The sequence below is a fragment of the Neomonachus schauinslandi genome, chromosome 13 (assembly GCF_002201575.2).
Source record: "Neomonachus schauinslandi chromosome 13, ASM220157v2, whole genome shotgun sequence".
In the NCBI taxonomy this organism is placed as follows: domain Eukaryota; kingdom Metazoa; phylum Chordata; class Mammalia; order Carnivora; family Phocidae; genus Neomonachus; species Neomonachus schauinslandi.
Window position 1 is genome coordinate 81,883,805 of NC_058415.1, and position 21,461 is coordinate 81,905,265.

The following is a 21,461-nucleotide window of genomic DNA, read 5'->3' on the forward strand; positions in this document are numbered from 1 at the left end:
ATTTGTTTCTTGATAATTGTTTCTTAAGATTAGTTCTTTAGGGAAATACTAAAATCTCAAACTTGTTTTTATATATTGGGGCTCAAGGAAACATTATTTTTACCTGAAAGCTATATAAAAATATTTAACTAAAATAGATGTCGAAACCCAGAACATATAGTCTGTGATTATGTATCTGAATGCAAACCTCTTATAGAATTCGAAATGCAGTTCAGCAGTTCACAGATGGAGATGTTTGTGATTAATATCATTCAAACACAGATTCTCATTTAATTGTGTTAACTGTTATAAGAGCTAGGAACTCTGTAATAGAGTTGTAAAGTCATTTTAATATATCTAGCCATTTTGTAGTTGCTGTATATTTCTGCTAAACTTAGTTCTCTAGCTTAAGAGTTATTTTCAGAAGAAACTGACTTTAAAACTGAGTATTTGTTAAGCATTATGAAATATGAATATTTTCTTAGAAATCATAATTTGATTATTTGATTATATAAAAATATAGCATGAGGAATGTATCTTGATCATGTGTGTGTGGTGTATTATGAATGGGTGATTTTGAGAAGATTTGGTTCTGGGCATATAATGCTTTATAAAATAAGGAAATAATGTAAGTCAAACAATAGAGTATTAAGCTGTACTAAGAAGGCATTTGGTACATGGTCTTACTCAGTAATATAATTGAAATAAGTATTTGGAAATTATCAGAGTTATCAGAAACATGTATTTGAAATATGACTTTGTATATAATAGTTTTGTGACTTCAAATTTAGCTGACTCATAGATTACCTCCCCTACCAGCTTTTTAATCAAAATGACACTTTTTGTGTTCACTTTTGTCAGGTAACAGTTCATGAGTATTTCCTGCTTCTTGGGCCTGTCCATGATGGATTACTATGAAGAAGAAGAAACAATAACAAAGCAGGAAAAGGTTGACAGTGCAGTTAGCATTTATGCCTTATCTATACATGATTTGGGACCGTTTTGCCAAACATTGAATAATTTTCCTGTGGGAAACTTGAGCCCTAAAAGGAAATGAACATAGCTAAAAGACTGCATATCACATGGGACTTAGGTTTATTTTTAGAATGGCACTATAATGCCATATTTGGATTGAAATAATGTGGTAGCAGTACATTATTTTATTAAAAAGGTATCTTTTCTGAAGAAGTCATCTAATTTTCTGTCACATTGTATCCCATAGAGTTAACGTAAGAAGTACGTAACTATTTAGCTGACAAGTGCTAAAGTATGTATTAAAGTTAGAGGCACTTGCTTGTCTGGCAGACATTACTGGAGCCTGCTTTCTGAGTCTGCTCTGTATAATATTCTCTGGCAGTTCATTGCCATAGTACATAGTTGTCTTTTTGTTGTGCATGTTTAGAGTAAGTTGTTTTCTTTATTGGATGGGAAAAAGAGAGTAAAGGAAAACTAGTAGCATTGGGCATTGGTATAGTTATCTGATTGTCAGAAATGGAAGAGCACTGTCCTAAATGAGACAAAAATAGAGAAACCCAAATGGGTTTTGCTTCTGAGAAATGATTTTTTTTTTTTTTAAAGATGATTAGCAAAGGTATTTCATACTGAGCTCTATGGTGTTCTGGTTAGCATTATTCATAGGTAAAAAAACAAAAACACTTATTGCATCATTTATATTATGTGTCAGTTTTTCCTGCTACCTGAATTATCTTCTTTAAAATTTCATTTGGTTGAGATAAATTATGATGTTGATAATATACAGTGGTTCTCTGAATTATGTCCTAAATTGCAGATCCCCCACAGGGCACTAGGTACCAAACAGGAAAATCTGCCAAATACACATTTTGTCCGTTGGCCTCTCTCCCAAAGTTGGAAATATGCCAACGTCATAAATCTCAAGTCTGATGGGAAAGAACCACCACTGATGTACAAGGTCTTATGATTAAGATACATGTTGGAATCCACCTAGCAATAAGGGAAAATGCCTTTTCTTTGAATAACTTCTAGAAGGGCCACATGTTGAGGTTTTCTTCACTTGTTTTTATGTTTAAGAGCATTATATATTTCTCTGTCTACTTGTTGTTAGGGCCTTAATTACTTCTGTTTTAAAGCAACTGAACAGTCTTTATCCAAGGAAGCACTTCCATATGAGTCAAAAGAAAAAGCATATTTTCCCAAAGTCTGTGTCATGTTGGTTTTAGTTACAAGAGCTAGAAAACAAAAGCTTTTTTTTCGTATGTTAAGAACTAAAAATGCCACTCACTGCTGATAAGGGAGTTTGCTCACTTTTACTGTATGTTTATCTGGGTTAAGAATGTGAGTTAAAAAGCCAAAACAGTTGGGTTCCAGGCCCAGCTCCTCCCCTTTCTACCCAGATGATTTAACTTCTTCCCCCCTTTGTCAGAGGGTTAAGATAGATAGATCTGTCTATATGATCTGTCTGTATATAAGGCAGTTAAAACAATGGCAGCAGATCCGTCTTAGCTCTTGTTATTGTTGGTTAATTATTTTTAAGTCTGTAAAAGCAAATTTGTCGGTAGGAAATAAGTAGCCCTGAACCTTAAGTATCTCATATATCCCCTTGAGAATTCATTTATTTAGCAAATACTTACTGAATGTCTACCATTTGTCAGACACTCTTCTAGGAGCTGTAGATGGCATGTGAACAAAACAAATCTCTGCACTCGTGAAGCACGTCACATTCTAGTGAGTCTTAAAATTCCTGAACATTCTTCTTAGAAAAATACATGCAAAGCATTGCACACAGTGTCAGAGAATTTATGGTAACCTGTGAGTCTGTTTATTGAATCTTCGAACACATCTCAGAAATCTCCAAAATTTCAGAAATCTCTAAGAATATCCCACATACCTTCTTTTTATTTTGTCAGAATTCCTGTGTGAAGCATTCCTTAAGGAGGGGTACAGTATTTGATTTTTAAAGACAGAGCTGTTGTTCAAGAGACAAAATAATTGTTACTGTTTTCCTTAATCACCTTTTTGGGCTCTATCAAATTAGAAATGCTTAGATTTAACATGATCAACTGAAATAAAATTTCCAGATTTTGCAGATTTTTGTAGGACCATCTTGGTCTTGTCCAAACACAGGAACATCTGTTTTCATTAGCATAAAAGTCTTCTTTATTTTTTCACTTAAGCAATTCTGCTGTTTCCAAAACATACAAAATTAAATTACAAATGATGAGAGTTATATGTAATTAAGAGAGAATGATTATACCTCAAGGATATGTTTAGTCCTCATTTATTCACTTATAAACATTTAGCACCCCTTCAATTTCTGTTTTCTTCTTTTGGGTTTTTATCCTAGGGGATTTTAAAAATTAAGTCTTTAAAATCATTTCTTACAAGCTATAGCTGACTTTTTAAGAGCAAAATATAACCCTTTTTTTTTTTTTTTATTTCTGTGAAACATTGAAAAGATAGAATATGGTGTAATAGATTTGAGTGGGGTTTTGGTGGTTTCTGTTTTATTCTGTTTTCTTAAGTGTTACATGATGGCTTTTAACAAATCATTTACTTTTTTTTTTAAGATTTTATTTATTTATTTGACAGAAAGAGACACAGCGAGAGAGGGAACGCAAGCAGGGAGAGTGGGAGAGGGAGAAGCAGGCTTCCCACTGAGCAGGGAGCCCGATGCGGGGCTCGATCCCAGGATCCTGGGATCATGACCCAAGCCGAAGGCAGACGCTTAACGACTGAGCCACCCGGGCGCCCCTAACAAGTCATTTATTAACATTACAGACTAGTCCCAAGATCTGTTTTTTTTCTTTAGGCAACAAGCTACTTTGGAAATAATAATCTTCCCTGTGTTGGTTATTTCTCATGGCAGCCTTCCACTGCATTTTCTTTGGGTACTTTCTTTTTCTTCCTGCCATTCTTAGCTTTCTATTTTTCAACTTGAGTTTACAAAGGGTGTGTATTCAAAGGGTTTCCGCCAGTTCCCAGTACCTTGTTAATCCTGAGAAGTTACCCAGTGGGCCAATTCTCACAGTAAGGTATAAAAATAGTCATCCAGAAAAATTACAGAATGTGGTACCACTGTGATTTGAACTAATGGATGACTTTCAAAACTTAGATGGAGAGAAGAAAAAAGCATATAAGTATTATCATTTCCATAGATTTTTCGCTGCAGAAATTTTTTTTAGAAGAACCTTAAAAATTAAGTAACAAAGCCTCACCATTGCTTTATATCATATACACTGAAAGGGCGTAAGAGTTGGGGCCAAGAGAGAAATCATCTATAAATCTGTCACATGAACAGAGCCTACTTTTGATTACTATTGAGCTTATACCCACAGCATTCATTTCACCAGTTTTATTCCACATATTCTGTTCAGCATTTTATTGAGTGCCTAGTAAGTACTGGTATGTGAAGTTGGGTGGCTTAACCTTGCTAAGCCCAAACTTCCATTTTGTGTAAGGAGATAATGCAGTTTTTTTCTTCTAATAAGCTATATTCAAGAGTGGTTTTAGATTTACAGAAATTGTGAAAATAGTATAGGGTGTTCCCATATACCCTGCATTCTTTCCCCTATTATTAACATCTTACATTAGTAGCCAATATTGATGTATTAATATTAACCAAAATCTATACTTTAGTTTTTTTTAAAGATTTTATTTATTTAAGAGAAAGAGCACAAGCAGGGGGATTAGGAGAGGGAGAGGGAGAGCAGGCTTCCCGCAGAGCAGGGAGCCCGATGCGGGGCTCAATCCCAGGACCCTGGGATCATGACCTGAGCCGAAGGCAGATGCTTAACTGACTGAGCCACCCAGGTGCCCCTATACTTTATTTAGTTTTGCTTAATTTTTACCTAATGTCCTTTCTCTGTAGTGGATCCCATCCAGGATACTATATTACATTTTGGCCTCATGTCTCCTTAGGCTCCTCTTGACTGTAACAATGCTTTATACTTTAACTTGTTTTTGATGACTTGGATGATATTTGGGAATATTGGTCAGGTATTTTATAGAATGCCCCTCAGCTGGAATTTATGTTTTTCTCATAATTCTGTAGATTATGAGTTTTGGGGATGAACACATAGGTAAAGCACCATTTTCATCATCTCTTATCAAGGGTAGGGACTATCAATGTGACTCACCACTGTTGATTTTGACCTTGATCATCTGGCTGAGGGCATATTTGTCATATTTCTTCACTGTTAAGTCACTGTTTTTTCCCCTTTCCATACTTTGTTCTTCCAAAGGAAGTCACTCTGTGCTGCCCATACCAGGAATGGGCTTCCTCCAAGAGGGCAGCATGAAAGTTACTGGGAATTCTTCTGCATAGGGTATTTGTCTCATTCCCCCCCCCATTTATTTATTTAGTCATTTAATTATATAAGTATAGACTCCTGGATTTTTATTTTATACTTAGGTTATAATCCCAGTACTACTTCATTTATTTTGTTTAAATTGTTCCAGCTTTGGCCATTGGGAACTCTTTCATTTGGGTCCTCTTTCCCTTTGGCATACTCCTGTTGTTACGGGTTTGTTTTCTTCATAGTCAGGATACAGGGGAAGCACTTCCTTACTCTCTGGCACTTCTAGATAGTCCAGGTTCATCTTGTATATTTCCTGCCCCAGTCTTAGAAACAACTATTTCTGTAAGGAGTCCTGGTTCCTTTTGTTGGTAACTGGTATTAGAAACCAAGATCCTGGCACTAGGTGTGCTCACTGCTACTGGATTTCATTGCTTCTAGGCCCTCTCATCGACTGACAGAGCAAGGAAATATCTGTGCAATAATGCCTTTTGATCAGTCACCATGTGGGTTCAGCAAACAGTGCATTGGAATTAGTATGGGATGGTAAACCTTCTATGTAGTTCTTTGCAACTTTAGATACAATTATTAGTCATACATAGACTAGAAGGAGGGTAAGACAAGTACATAAAAGACTATTCCAAAACAGCAGGGTAATTGCTGTAAGGGTGTTACTAATATGGTGTGTACACTGATTGGTACACTTTTCTGGAAGACAAATTGGCAGTATAATTCACAGTCCAAAACACAAGGGTTAAGTTGGATCTTGGAGGAATGATGTAATTGTGGGAACTGTCTTTCCCTTAGGAATCATGGCTCTACTTTACAGCCTTGTTTATAGCAGAAGAAGTAGAACAGCCTGAATATTCCAAAGTCAAAAATTTAGCATAGTAAATTATGGTATAGCCATGTTACAGGTAACTGTGCATTAAAAATGGTAGGGTAGATAATTGTCAAGTGATATGAAAAGATGCTCACAACATTTTGCAGTTAGTAAAATTAATTTTCAAAACAGTATGAACTTTTATAAAAATAATTACATAAAAAGTTAGACATATACCCACCAGACATTAGCTATAGTTATTTCTGAGTTGTGAAATTATCTTTCTTTTTTCTTATTTCCTCCCAGTATTATCATAAGAAGGAAGCAAAAAAAAAAGTTTTATTAAAATAAAACAAAAAGGTTTTGTTACTATATGAAGAAAACAAAAAGCTAGATTTTTTTCTTTTAAAATGCAGTAAGGTGGGTCACCTCAATGGCTCAGTTGGTTGAGCATCCAACTCTTAATTTCAGCTCAGGTTGTGATCTCAGGGTCATGAGATGAAGCCCCACATTGGGCTCTGTGCTGGGTGTGGAGCCTGTTTAAGATTCTCTCTTTCCGGGGCGCCTGGGTGGCTCAGTCGTTAAGCGTCTGCCTTCGGCTCAGGTCATGATCTCGGGAGTCCTGGGATCGAGCCCCGCATCGGGCTCCCCGCTCGGCGGGGAGCCTGCTTCTCCCTCTCCCACTCCCCCTGCTTGTGTTCCCTCTCTCGCTGTGTCTCTCTCTGTCAAATAAATAAAATCTTAAAAAAAAAAAAAAAAAAGATTCTCTCTTTCCCTTTGCCCCTCCTTATCTTTTTCCCACCCACCACCACCACCCTCCCCCACCCCCATTCACACTCACGTGATAAATAATAAAAAGCAGTAAAGTGTATCGTTAATTTTGGGTTATGTTTGGACAACAGTGAGTAGTCCCATTTGGCAGGAGTATGGAAGGGGCAATAAAAGAGATGTAGGTGTTAGTATGAGGTGTTAATTCTCAGTATTTGTTTAGTGAATAAATTTTAAAAGTGCTCAGATTTTAGAGTACAATTTTTTTTTTTTTAAGATTTTATTTATTTATTTGACAGAGAGAGAGACAGCAAGAGAGGGAACACAAGGGGAGTGTGAGAGGGAGAAGCAGGCTTCCTGCGGAGCAGGGAGCCTGATGTGGGGCTCGATCCCAGGACGCTGGGATCATGACCTGAGCCGAAGGCAGACGCTTAACGACTGAGCCACCCAGGCGCCCCTAGAGTACAATTTTTAATGAAGTTATTTCCAACAGTGTACATGTGTATTCCATTATATGATTATACCATAATTTATCTCTTTTTCTGTTGATGGACATTTGGGGTTTTTACAAATAAGGTTATTATGAGCATTCTTAATTTTTTCCCCCTCTTGATTGTATGTTTTTGGTTCTCCTGTGTAATATTAAGGAGGAGAATTGCTGGGTCTGGGTATATATGTTTTTACCTTTACAAGAAACTGCTGTGTAATTCACCACAGTATCATTTTACACCTCCATTAACAACAATTGAGAGTTCCAGTTGTTTCATATCCTTACCAACATTTGGTATTGTCTTTTTATTTTAGACAGTCTAGTATGTTTCAGTGCATGTATTTATGATTTCTGAGCTGTACATACAGTACATATGATTTCTGAGCGTTGCTAATTGAAATGTAAGGAACAGTATACTTATAGGATTTAATTTAAACTTCTGCTACATTGGGGATACAGAAATTTACAGACTTTTGGGGAACTGACTTCTGTAAAATGTAGCAAACATTTTTAACATTTTTTTTTTGTAGCTTGACATTTATTCTTTCTTTTATTATGTTAATCACCATATATTACATCATTAGTTTTTGATGTAGTGTTCCATGATTCATTGTTTGCGTATTATAATACCCAGTGCTCCATTCAGGACATGCCCTCTTTTTTTTTTTTTTTTTTTTTAAAGATTTTATTTATTTATTCATGAGAGACAGAGAGAGACAGAGGTAGAGGGAGAAGCAGGCTCCCCGCGGAGCAGGGAGCCCCATGCGGTACTCGATCCCAGGACCCTGGGATCATGACCTGAGCCGAAGGCAGACACTTAACCGACTGAGCCACCCAGGCGTCCCAGTACATGCCCTCTTTTAATACCCATCACCAAGCTAACCCATCCTCCCACACCCCTCCCCTCTAGAACCCTCAGTTTGTTTCTCAGAGTCCATAGTCTCTCATGGTTCATCTCCCCCTCCGATTTTGCCCCCTCATTAACATTCATTATTACATGAAAAAGTGCATATGTTCAAAGGGATATACATTTCAAGTTATTGCAGCTTATTTGTGACAGAATTTATGTTTGTAAAACATATATGAAATTAATCAACAGTAGCATGTCAGTATATTTAAAATCATTACAAATCTCTGTTCATATTGCCCATGAAAAATTACTGTGGTATATATTTAGAGCAGGACTTGGCAAACTGTGGCCTAAGGGCCAAATCCAGCATGCTTCTTGTTTTTGTAAATAAAGTTTTATTAGAATACAGAAATGCTTGTTTATTTATATATTGTCTATGGCTACTTTTACTCTGCAAAGGGAGAATTGAGTAATTTTAATGCTAAATGACCCGCAAAGCCAAACCTATTCGCTGTCTGCCTCTTAACAGAAAAAGTTTGCAAGATGTTAATACTGCATAATCATATGGCATTTTAGTTTCTTCTGGAGATTAAAGCTCTTTTTCATGGGATGAAGTGGCAGAAACATAAAACCAGTTGATGAAAATAAAAAAACCCACTTCTGCCATACCTTTGATAATTTTCAGGACACTTACCAACTGACAGTTTTGTCATTCCGTGTTCTTTTAAGGTTTACATCTCTGCACGATTGTCTTAAGTACCTTTGTAACAGCTTATTCTCTGTGAAATCATTTTACGAACTATAGTCTGGTTGAGAGGATGTATTTGGTTGACTTCATCAGTTTGGCCATGAATAGTGTTCTGCAAAATGCATTCCACCAGCAAGTTTCTTGTACCAGCTACACCTATGCTTAACTCCTTGGAAATAAAAGCACTGTGTATTATATAAACCTTAATGTTCATAAGCACTTGGGTTTGGATATTTTACAGCTCTTTGCTGTGTTCTCTTAGGAAGAAATTTTCCATAATGTTGCTGTGATTTGTTTTCAGAATCTTTTCAAAGTTAGTGATGTCACTATTCTGATACAAACTTACTAAATTCATTGTTGTTAGAATTCCTTGATCATTTTTGTACAGCTTAACTTCTGGCAAGTCAAGTGGATTTAATTCCAAGTTTTTCAGCATATTTCCTAAGACTAGATATTTTAAGTAAGTGGTTGACATAGATCTCCCCAATATATTATCATTGTTGAGGCTTTGAATTTCAGCATGTGAATTTTCAAATTCACCTTTTCTCAAGGGCATTTTACCCCTTAATTCTGTGATGACTCCCATGATCAATGGATGAGGGTTGGCAGAGTGATGAGGACTGACCAGTTATAGAATATTTTTAGTTATGTTATTTTCCTACCCTACGTGCATTTGAATTTCCAAACCATCTATCTCTAATAACTGTGTCTTCAAGTTATCTTCATCACCAGTCTGATATGACTGATATAACTGGCATAGTATATTTTGAAGTTTTCCATATCCCTCTCAATTCTTAATATAATTTATGTAACCTTCACACTTGTATTAAGCCACAATCTGTCACTCTTAGAATGTTTCAGAATTTCCATTGCTGCTTCATAGAATTTCTGGAGTAAATTCATCTGGCATTTTCTTAAAAAGAATTCTCTTTAGAGGTGGAGATACAATTCAATAATAGAACTAACAATTTTTTCAGAATAATTTTTTGTAGCTGTTCCAAATGTAGGTCAATGACATGTCTGTTCATCATTTCAGGAAAGCTTTGTCAATGTGAAATTCATCTTAGTCATTGTTTTAATGTTTTCAGTCTCCCTTCTCTTTTTCTTTCAAGCTCCAAAATCTTTCAGAAACTGCATTAATGCTGCTTTGAAATTATAATTCTGATTTTCCAAATCGTCATTTGATTAAATAACTCCCTTCAGAGTATTCCAGGTAATAGCCCTTCTTACCAGTGCACAAGAGATCATCCTCTTGTGGCAGACATTTTGGCTGGCTATTTCATTGTGGTTTTAATTAACCTTTTCATTTGCTTATTTGCCATTTATGTATTTTCTTTTATGAAGTGTCTGCTCAAATTTTTATCCATTTTATTAGATTGTCTTTTTCTTTAAGTTCTAGATATATTCTAGATAGTTTTTTTCACATATCTGTACTACTTGCCTATTTCTTTTTTAAATGTCATGTTGTGTTTTATTTTTTTAATTAAGTTTATTTTAATTTCACTATTGTTAACATACAGTGTTATATGTTTCAAGTGTACTATATAGTGATTCTGTACATTGCGCAGTGCTCATCGTGGTCAGTGTATTCTTTAATACCCATCACCTGTCTCACCCATCCCCTCTCCCACCACCCCTCTGGTAACCATCAGTTTGTTCTCTGTAGTTAAGAGTCTGTGTCTTGGTTTGTCTCTCTTTGTGTTTTTCCTTTGCTTGCTTGTTTTGTTTCTTAAATTCCACACATGGGTGAAATCATACTTGTCTTTCTCTAACTTACTTCACTTAGCATTTTACTCTAGCTCCATCTATGTTGTTGCAAATGGCAAGGTCTTGTTCTGTATTATGGCTGAGTAATATTCTGTTTGTGTGTGTATACCATATATATATTATACACATACATACATACATATATATATATATATGGATATATATGTGGCATATCTTCTTGATCCATTCATCTATCAGTAGACACTTAGGCTGCTTCCATAATTTGACTATTGTAAATAATGCTACAATAGACATAGAGGTGCATGTATCCCTTTGAATTAATGTTTTTGTATTTGAGGGGTAAATACCCAGTAGTTTGATTCCTGGATGGTAGGGCAGTTCCATTTTTAACTTTCTGAGGCAGCCCCACACTGTTTTCCACAGTGGCTGCACCAGTTTGCATTCCCACCAACAGTGCACAAGGGTTTTCCTTTTTCTCCGCATTCTCACCAACACTTGTTTCTTGTGTTTTTGATTTTAGCCATTCTGACAGGTGTGAGGTGATAGCTCATTGTAGTTTTGTTTAGGCCTTTTTTTTTTTTTAAGTTTATTTATTTAAGTAATCTTTACATTCAACATGGAGCTTGAACTCACAACACCAAGATCAAGAGGTGCACACTCCTCCAACTGAGCCAGCCAGGTGCCACTCTCATTGTAGTTTTGATTTGCATTTCCCTGGTAATGAATGATGTTGAGCATCTTTTCATGTGTCTGTTGGCCATCTGTATGTCATCTTTGGAAAAATGTCTGTTCATTTTTCCAATTAATAAGGTTCTTTCCTGATTTAATTTGGTGCCTCATTCACATGGATCTTGAATTAAACATTAACATTAGAATGATTCTGGTTTGGGTAGGGCTGTTGACCACATAGTGTTGCCATTGCTTAGTTCTGAAGAAGCGTTTGGACTTTATTAGGTATATTTATCAAGCATTGACTGATTTTATGCCCTACATTATGCTAGGCTCTGTGGAAATTACAAAAGTGAATCACAATTTCTATCCCTATGTGAATAGTTTTATAGGAAAGTTAAAATAAAAATAAAAATAGATATTCTAGGAACCTGATGTGTGTATTCTGCATATAACTAGTGAGTGTGTACATATGTGTGTTCAGAGGAGATTGCTTCCTTTCTCTTTTATCGAGTCTTTTCTATATACATGTCAAATACTGGTAGAAGCTCTTTATAGATTTATATTTTATATATACATTTAATGTAACTTTTACTACAACTTTATAAGGTAGGTGATATTAGTCACAGAAGGTATGAAACTTACCTAAAGTTGTTCAGCTTAAGAGACTGAGACAACTTTCAGACCCACATATGTGTGCCTCTAAGCTGTGCCCCAGGTTTTAAGACCTTGAGATAAATATGGATACATCATTTTCATCACTTAGCTGTATATACCTAAAGTAAGACTGGGAACTCTTATTACTTTAAAGGGCTGGAATCATTTTGGGTCTCTCTTTCATTTGTATGAGCATCCTCTTTTATTTTTCCATTTTAAAATCATCTTTATTCAGTTGTAATTTATATACAGTAAAATACACGAATTTTAAGTGAATGATTCAGTACATTTTAACTACCACCGTAGTTGTGTTGGATAATATTTCCATATTCAAACGTCAAAAAGTTCTCTTCATGTCTCTTAAGAATCAGTTTTCTTCTTTTAACTCCAGCCTCTTCCAAACACTGATTTACTTTCTATAACTTAAAATTTTGTCTTTATAAGAATTTCATACACATGATATTAATGGAAAATAATCTTTTGTGTCTGGCTTCTCCAGTCACTTAGAAAATGCTTTTGAGAGGCGCCTGGGTGGCTCAGCCGTTAAGCATCTGCCTTTGACTCAGGTCATGATCCCAGCGTCCTGGGATCGAGCCCCACATCGGGCTCCCTGCTCGGCGGGGAGTCTGCTTCTCCCTCTCCCACTCCCCCTGCTCGTGTTCCTGCTCTCGCTATGTCTCTCTCTGTCAAATAATTAAATAAAATCTTAAACAAACAAACAATGTGCTGTTAAAATAGAAGGTCACGTTTCTGTGCTCCAGTTCTTTAGCATGTGAGCAAATGAAATTTAACAAGGAATTTATTAGAAATACCTGGATGCTTGCTTTGTTGTATAAAGGATTGCTGTGATACTGTTGACATTTGTTTAGTTTTCTCCATTGGCAAAAGGAAGGGATATTTTTCCCATAGCCTATTTGAGTCCCTTGACATTTGGTGGTCTAGTTTCATATTGAGTAGACTGCTGTGTACATTTTTATGCCATTTGCCCTTAGGATAAACTCCAATTAAGGGACTTCTCTTTTCCTTTTGAGAACCTGGCATATGGGCGTCATGCCAAAAGATCATTTAAAGCAGCGATTTTTATACCCAGTTTTTCTAATGGGAGCATTTTACCTCCTTTTGAGATTAATTTGAATATTTTCCTGTGGGAAATCCATTTTGATTACCACATTTTCCCTCTTGCAGTAGAAAGGTCACCAGCTGCACTTCTTGCAACAGAGATGAATACACATGAGGTATATACAGGAAGCAGGTTCCTTTTCTTCCATATTTTTTCCCTTAATATTTGATTTTGCTTTTGCTTGAACAGTTGGTCCCTGAAGATGCAGTAACTCTGGGCATGCACATGTATATGTATGTCCCTGCAGCATTTTAAAGCACGTAAATGAGAAGACCTTGTTGTATAAACTTATACAAATACGTACGTGATTAACTACTAAACCTCTTTCCTAATGTTTCCACAGGAGTCTCCCCAGGACAGTGCTATCACTCGGGATATTAACCGGACATTCCCAGCTCATGACTATTTTAAGGACACAGGAGGAGATGGACAAGATTCCTTATATAAAATATGCAAGGTATTTCACATCACAAAAAAAAAATCTTAGTTTTGAAAGGTGATTTTGGTTCTTTGAAATTACACGAAAGGTAACTACAAAGTGTAATTTGTATTTGATGTATAAGAAAGCAAAAAAAAGGGGGTGCCTGGGTGGCTCAGTCGGTTGAACGTCTGCCTTCGACTCAGGTCATGATCCCAGGATCCTGGGATCGAGCCCCCGAGTCAGGATCCCTGCTCAGCTCAGAGTCTGCTTCTCCCTTTCCGTCTGACCCTCCCCCCGTGTTCATGCTCTCGCTCGCTCGCTCGCTCAAACGAAGAAATAAAAAATCTTTGAAAAAAAAAGACAAAAGAGAACGCAGACTTTCTGAAATTGTGATGTTACCTTTAATTTTATGCTGATAACAGGAAATCAATGAGACATAAAATCGTAAGGTTTCTTTTACCCTTTTAATCAGGACTTGCAGATGATAGTCCCTTGGCTCCACATTTATTATTTTTTTATGGGGGAGGGGCAGAGGTAGAGAAAGAATCTTCAGCAGTCTCCACACCCAGCACAGAGCCCGACGCAGGGTTCAGAGTTCAGTCTCACAACCCTGAGATCATGACCTGAGCTGAAGTCAAGAGTCAGATGTTTAATCGACTGAGCCACCCAGGTAACCCCTCCCCACCCAGCTCTACATTTAAACTTTTAGAAATTGGTTTTACGTTAAGAGCTCTGAGTCCTATAACACTGCAAACTCCCTTTTGGTATTCCCATTGTAAGTTATGAACTTGGCAGCTAGGACATGTCCAACAGTGGGAAGTGCTGATGCCTAGGTGGACTTTTTAGCACTGCAGCATAATAAATGGTGGGACATACTGATGTCTGTCAAAAGATCTGTACCTGAAACCTGTAAAGGAAATGTTCAATTTCAGCAATCCATTTTCCAGTAGATTTTGGTACTTCAGAGCTATAAGGCTAAAATAGGACTTGGGACCAGAGTTCTCCAACTTCATCTGTCCTCAGATCTGTCTTTAGTCTTCTCCCCCCAAAATTAATCAAGTACCTATGTAGCATCTACTATCTAGGAAGTACAGACTAGGCATGAGACATGCCCTTAAGAAACTTACATATTATTGATTGAAAAGGTAGAATTAACAAGTTTTAGGGCAGGCTAATAATAAAGGACAGGTTCTCCAGGGATAAACTAGATGCTTCAACTATAAGGGCAGTTAGGTTTAGAAAAATGTTTCTTTAATTTCCACAAAGTTGTCATTTCTGTTGTGATCCTCTTCTCTGATCATCCTTTTTTAGGCCCTTCTCAGTTGTGCTTTCCACTTAAGCAGCCATCCAGCTGTGCCTCACTGCAAAATTTCCCATAAAGAAACCCTGTGCTCACTGCCTCTGAGCCCTTACTCCTGATCCCACTGCACTCTAGTGTCTGTCTCACAATGGTCTTCTTACAACGCTCTCTGCTCTTGACCTCTTGACCTCTCTCACCCTCCTGGTTTTGCTCTCACCTTCTCTCTCAACATTGCTGACTCCCTCTTTGTCTCTCTCTCTACCTGCTCCTAAAACCAAGGCATTCCCCTGGGTGCTCAGTCAGTGGTTCCTTTTGCTCTATACTATCTCCCTGGTGACTCCTTCCACCCCCACAGCTTCAGCTACAACCTCTGCACAGATGTTCCCAAATCTCTGTTTAGCTCAAGGCCTAAATTTCTAGCTGTCAGTTGGTCTTCATGTAGAAGTCTGTTAAGTACATCAAACAAAAAGGTCTAAAGATAGAGTTCATTTAAAAACATGTTTTATTAGAATTTTCAAAGATAAAAGTTTAATAGAATAATGAATTCATATATATCCCCCACCAGATTTAATATTTATGAACATATTGCCACAGTTGCTTTCTCTATTCCTTTTAAAAATTTTCCTGAAGTGGGGCACCTGGTGGCTCAGTCGGTTAAGTCTTACTTTTGGTTTTGGCTCAGGTCATGATCTCATGGGTCATGAGATCCAGACCCGTGGCGGGCTCCACGTTCAGCAGGAAGTCTGCTTGAAGATTCTCTCTCTCTGCCCCTCCGCCACTCACATTCCCAGGCTCACTCGCTTGTTCTCTCTCAAAAAAAAAAAAGTACTTCAAAGCAAATCTCAGATATCATGAATCTAAATTCTTCACTCTACATCTCTAAAAAATTATATCATTATTCATCTGTAGTATCCATCATTATCCATCAGTGCCATCCAGTAAACTCCATATTCAGATTTCCCTATATGTCTTTATACATATGGTTAGAATTAGGATCCAGCAGTATCCATAATATGTTTAGTTGTTATGGCTCTTTTAATTAGAAACAGTCTTCCTTTTTCCCTCCATGCCATTGTCTTGCTGAAGATACAGTCATTTCTCTTTTAGTTTTCAGTTCCTTCCTTTAACCACATGGAGTTTGATAGGATTGATGTCTCTTATAGCCATACTTCCCTTTCTAATCACTGCCTGCTACAGGCCTCTATCATATGTGCTAGCACTTTCACAAAAGCTGCCTTGCATTAGTCTCCCTCCCTTTGGGTTCTAGCCTATTTATTATTTTCTCCATGATGACCCCAGAATTGGATCTTTTGCAGGGCCTCCACAAAAGCCTTTGGTGCTTCCTCATAACCCACAGAATGAAATCAAAATTTCTTAGTTCATTTCCTGGTCCCAGATTCCTTAGCCTTAGCATTAGCATTAAAGGCATTTTGCAATGTATCCTGGTTTAATTCCTAAATATTTTATGCTTCAGCTACATTGAACTTCTCACTGTACTCTGGTTGATTTACACATCAGACTTCCCAACTAAACTGTGAAGTTCTCAAGGGCAGAAATCACTTCTGTGTGTTAGTATCTGTACCACTCGGCACAGTGCTTGGCCTATAGTTGGTGCTCATTAAATGTTAATGAATTAATGAAATGCCTTTTATTCCCCATATTTCATTACAGCTCCCATGAATTTTATATCCTAAACATGTCTCAAATGTGTCATGTACTTTCACATCTGTATGTATTCCTTCAGGCTTTTCCATGAGCCTGAAAAATAAGCTCCCCTCAATTTTCTTCCTATAGAAATTCAATACATTTCATTGTGGTACATAATTAAGTCCTGTGCTGAGCAATTTACGAGAGAGCTGAGAATAATACATCAAGTCTGTCATATAAATACTGTGATTATCTGCATCTTACAGATAAGAAATGTAAGTAATGGGCCTAAGATCCAGACGGAGACATTAGCAGTTGTGGGATTTCAGTCCAGCTCTAACTCTGAAGCCTCTGTTCTTTCTTGACCAATCAACTATTAATTGATAACTTCACAGACATTGTCAAACTGCTTTCCACAGAGCTCTACTGGCATATATTACTACTGTTTTTAACACAGTTTTTTTTTAAGATTTTTTTATTTGAGAGGGAGAGAGAGCACAAGCAGGGGGAGCATCAGAGGGAGAGGGAGAAGCAGGCTCCCTGCTGAACAGGGAGCCCGATGCGGGGCTCGATCCCAGACCCTGGGATCATGACCTGAGCCGAAGGCAGACGCTTAACTGACTGAGCCACCCAGGCACCCCTGTTTATAACACAGTCTTAAGAAAATTATTAACACTTCTTAGTGTTTACTAATTTGACAGGTGCAAAGTGATGCCTTATTGTATTATATAAACAGATTGTTTCAAAAGCCCTCTGCATATCTTGTCTTTGGAAAAGTATATGTGTTTTCTTTGTGTAGCCCTCTCATTAGATAAGCTTCGATGAAATGGGGGATTTAATGAGATTATGTTAAATTCTACCCTCATTTAGGAAAGCATGATTATTTTATATATATATGTGTGTGTGTGTATATATATATTAAAAGCTATAGTGTTTCACCAAATGCTAATGATAGAATCCATGTATATGTTAATTTAATTGTCATCTAAAAAGCATTGGCATCACATTTTGCTAAATGATCTTTATTCTGAACGTACTCATTCTAAATTGCTTTCTTGGGATGCAGAGGAAGCATGGCACAAAAAGTAAGTGGAGAATAAAGGGAATTTCATCAGAAATAAACTTGTTAAACAGGGAATAACATCTTGAATCTGTAGGAATTTCCCTTTCCACCACAGCTTACATGAGAACTGGAAATACTAATCATAAAAACAAGACTCTGGAAAACAACTAAAGAACCAAAAAGAGTAAACCACAAGGAATGTTAGATGTCAGTATTCTGTTAAAGATAATGTTCAGAAGAGATGGGCAATAATCTTCTGCTGCCAAGAAAAATACAAAATAAGAATTCCAAAGGAACCCACAAATGGTTTCAGAGTAATCCCTCTTATCAGAAAAGTTATTACTGGCATTGTGGAAAAAATTGTATTTTGGTGTCTTTGCCAAAAGATTTTTTCCCAGAAAGAAAAATGAATAACGTTAACAGTGTTTAGTGAGAGCCTGCTGTGTGACTGGCTAGGTTGAAGGTGTGAGTTGCTGGCTAGGTTGGATAGGGCATCACCCCAGCCCCTAAGAAGATCACAGTCTAGTAGAGAAGATGGACATTTAAAATGCAGTGTGGGGGGCGCCTGGGTGGCTCAGTCAGTTAAGCGACTGCCTTCGGCTCAGGTCATGGTCCTGGAGTCCCGGGATCGAGTCCCACATCGGGCTCCCTGCTCGGCAGGGAGTCTGCTTCTCCCTCTGACCCTCCTCCCTCTCGTGCTCTCTGTCTCTCATTCTCTCTCGCAAATAAATAAATAAAATCTTTAAAAAAAAAAATAAATAAAATAAAATGAAGTGTGGTGAGTGCTGTAATAACTGTACTTGTGTAGCAAGTACTGTCAGAGTACAGAGAAGAGGGGGAACCCTGGGGTAATGGAGTGTTTGGAACCTGAAGGAAGAGCACATTTTTCAGACGGAAGAGGGCAAAGCAAGGGCCAAGACAGAGTCATGGCAACCTTTTTTTTAGTGCACAATAAACACAACTGTCTCTCTGTCTAGTGTGTTTATTGTAGAGAAAAAATTGAAGAGGAGCGCCTGGGTGGCTCAGTCAGTTAAGCATCTGCCTTCAGCTCAGGTCATGATCCCAGGGTCCTGGGATGGAGCCCCGCATCAGGCTCCCTGCTTAGTGGGGAGTCTGCTTCTCCCTCTCCCTCCCCTACTCGTGCTCTCTCTTTCTCTCAAATTAAAAAAAAAAAATCTTTTTTAAAAATTTTTAAAGAAAATCAGAAATATTTGCATCATTCACTGACCATCAAAATGCCATAGTGGAGTGTGGGTGTCTTCCAGGTTCCTGTGTTCGAGGTCCTATAGGCAAGTATGGCCCATGAGTGACTATATTTATTTATTTATACCTCCTGTGTTTTTCTTTTTCCAGGCATATTCTGTGTATGATGAAGAGATTGGCTATTGCCAGGGCCAGTCATTTCTCGCTGCTGTTCTGCTTCTCCATGTGAGTATTATTAGGTCGTCTGTTTTGACTTACACATGACCTGCCTCAGCTTATACTGCTAGCCTTAGACTTGAGCATGGTTTTATATGGCCTTTGGCCAGATTCTAGTGCATGAGTTTTACTTCTATAGCTGGAAACCTTTTCCTTAATTTAACATCCTCATGGAAGAGAAACACGGTAAGAATAAATGACAGTGTTGAGCACTAGTACAAGAGTGGAGTTCATTTTTATTGCTAGAATGATTGTCTTGGCTGATTGAACCCTTAGGGACATTTTATATTCTATAGAGTAGCCACTGTCATTAGTATTTGTTTGGGGATCTGTGTATTAGTGGTGGGAAGGAAGCAGAGAAGCTGGCTTTTCTTTTAGTGCCATTTTATTCATTTATTTATTCAGCAAAGACCTTTACCCTCTGACTTACTGGTATTCTTTCAAATCCACAGCAGAACTGAAAAATCATTAAGGTGGAATACCCATGAACTCTTCTTCTGTTTTACCAATTAATATTTTACCACACTTTCTCTGTCTGCTTCTCTTTTCCTCTTTTTTTACACAAATTTTATTTTTTACTAAAAAACATTTTTTGAAATTATTTTTGGAAAATCAGTAGCAAACATCAGGGTACTTCACTTCTATATACTTGAGCATGTATCTCCTAAGGACATAACCATAATACTGTGGTCACATCCAAGAAATTCCACACTGATTCAGTAATGTCTTACACAGAGTCCGCATTTGATTTTCCCCAATTGTTTACGCAGTAAAGTCCTTTATAGCTTTTTTTTCCCCCTAACCAAGATCAGTGAAGACTCAAGCAGTGCATTTAGTGTCATTTTTCTTTACTTTTTAAATCTAAACTACTCCCCTCCCCTGCTTTCTTGTACTTTATGCCATTGACAGTCTTGGAAAATTCAAGCAAATTGTCTTGTAAAATATTCCACATTCTTGATTTGTCTTACCATTTCCTCATGATTAAAATTAAAATGCTGGGTGAAAACACCACACAGGTGATGTTAGAGAGTTTGTGGGCACCTCCATCTTTAGCACAGTAGATGCTAGATATGAGGAGTGAATAAAGTAGACAGGGTCCCAATCTTTGTGGATACAGAGCTAGTGAAGCTGACTAGCTATAATCAGAAAGTCACAGAAGTATGTCTTTATTACCTCAATGGCGACATGAAGGTATAGTAAAAAGTTTGATGCAAGATTGTAACAAAGGAGCCTTATTTATATCACAGGCTTCTCTGGGGAGGTAACCTTTAATTAAGGTGAATGCTGAAAAATAAGAGGTATCCATTTTCTTTTGTACTTATCTGTATCATTTAACTTTTTTAAGCTAACATTATTATGAAAATAAGAAAACTATTTTAAAAGAAAAAGTGGAGAGTAGAGCACTCCCACCAAAGAGAATAGTACAACCTATAGAAGCTCTGAAATGGGGAAGACTTGGCCTATGAAAGGAACTGGAAGCTGGGCAATGTGACTGGAGCATTACCTGTGATGAGGGATGGGGAGGGAGCTGGAGAGGCCAACTCAAGGAGTTTGGATTCTGTTTCCCTAAACAAGGGGAAGCTTTGGAAGAGTTGTAAGCTGTTTTGTATAGCTTGTAATACAAGTAAAACCAAAACCACTTCGTATCTTCTTTCTGTGAGAACCTAGCTTATTGATATTAGTAACCATGTAAAAGTATGATAAAGCTATGACATTAATAAAAGGGTCAAGTTTTTTCCCCAGCTTTATTGAGATATAATTGACAAATAAAAATGTGTGTGTGTGTATGGTGTATAATTTGATGAGTTGATAGGCTATACATTGCGAAATGATCCACAGTCAAGCTAATTAACATCCATCAAAGGGTAAAGTTTTAAAATTTTGTTGTTTTAGTAAGACTTTATATCTCAGAGTCTCTCAGGCTTGTGTGGTTTGTCTTTGTTCTCAACTTCAGTCCAAGAACATTTGTCCCCATTTAAGTATCACAACCCCTTTAAAATGGGTATCCTGGGGCGCCTGGGTGGCTCAGTCGGTGAAGCGGTTGCCTTCAGCTCAGGTCATGATCCCAGGGTCCTGGGATCGAATCCCACATCTGGCTCCCTGCTTGGCAGGAGCCTGCTTCTCCTTCTGCCCCTGCCTGCCGGTCCCCCTGCTTGTGCACTCTCTCGCGCGCTCTCTGTCAAATAAATAAATAAAATCTTTGGAAAAAAATAAAAAAAATAAAATGGGTTTCCCAGATAAATCCACAGTGTCTTGGTTTGAACTCTGCGCTGCTTACCATTGTGTTGAGATAAATGCTTGTTTCAGAGGAAAAGCAATTGTGCTACCTGACATCAGAAATGCTACTCTGGGGCAGACCAAGTATCCCTCAGCATGTGGAAGAAATTATGAAATTGCCTTCCATGATAGAGACCTCTGAGATCTGGTCCTTTGCTCCAAGTGCTCTTACTTGTCCATTAATAATTTGCTGTGCTTTTCTCCTTTATTACTTAATCTCATTTGTTCT

At 37.4% G+C, this 21,461-nt stretch overlaps 1 protein-coding gene and 1 pseudogene across 4 annotated transcripts in view; one reads left to right on the plus strand and one right to left on the minus strand.

Annotated features, from left to right (window-relative positions):
• The window catches only part of RABGAP1 (RAB GTPase activating protein 1), a 155,411-nt gene that overhangs the window by 102,332 nt on the left and 31,618 nt on the right, over window positions 1-21,461 (plus strand). For all 4 annotated transcript variants that reach the window (XM_021691691.1, XM_021691689.1, XM_021691692.2 and 1 more), the window contains exons 14-15: window positions 13,449-13,562; window positions 18,890-18,964. In XM_021691691.1, coding sequence (XP_021547366.1) covers window positions 13,449-13,562; window positions 18,890-18,964 — 189 coding nt within the window. The remainder of the gene's footprint in view (window positions 1-13,448; window positions 13,563-18,889; window positions 18,965-21,461) is intronic.
• On the minus strand, window positions 8,936-9,834 carry LOC110581359 (annotated as a pseudogene).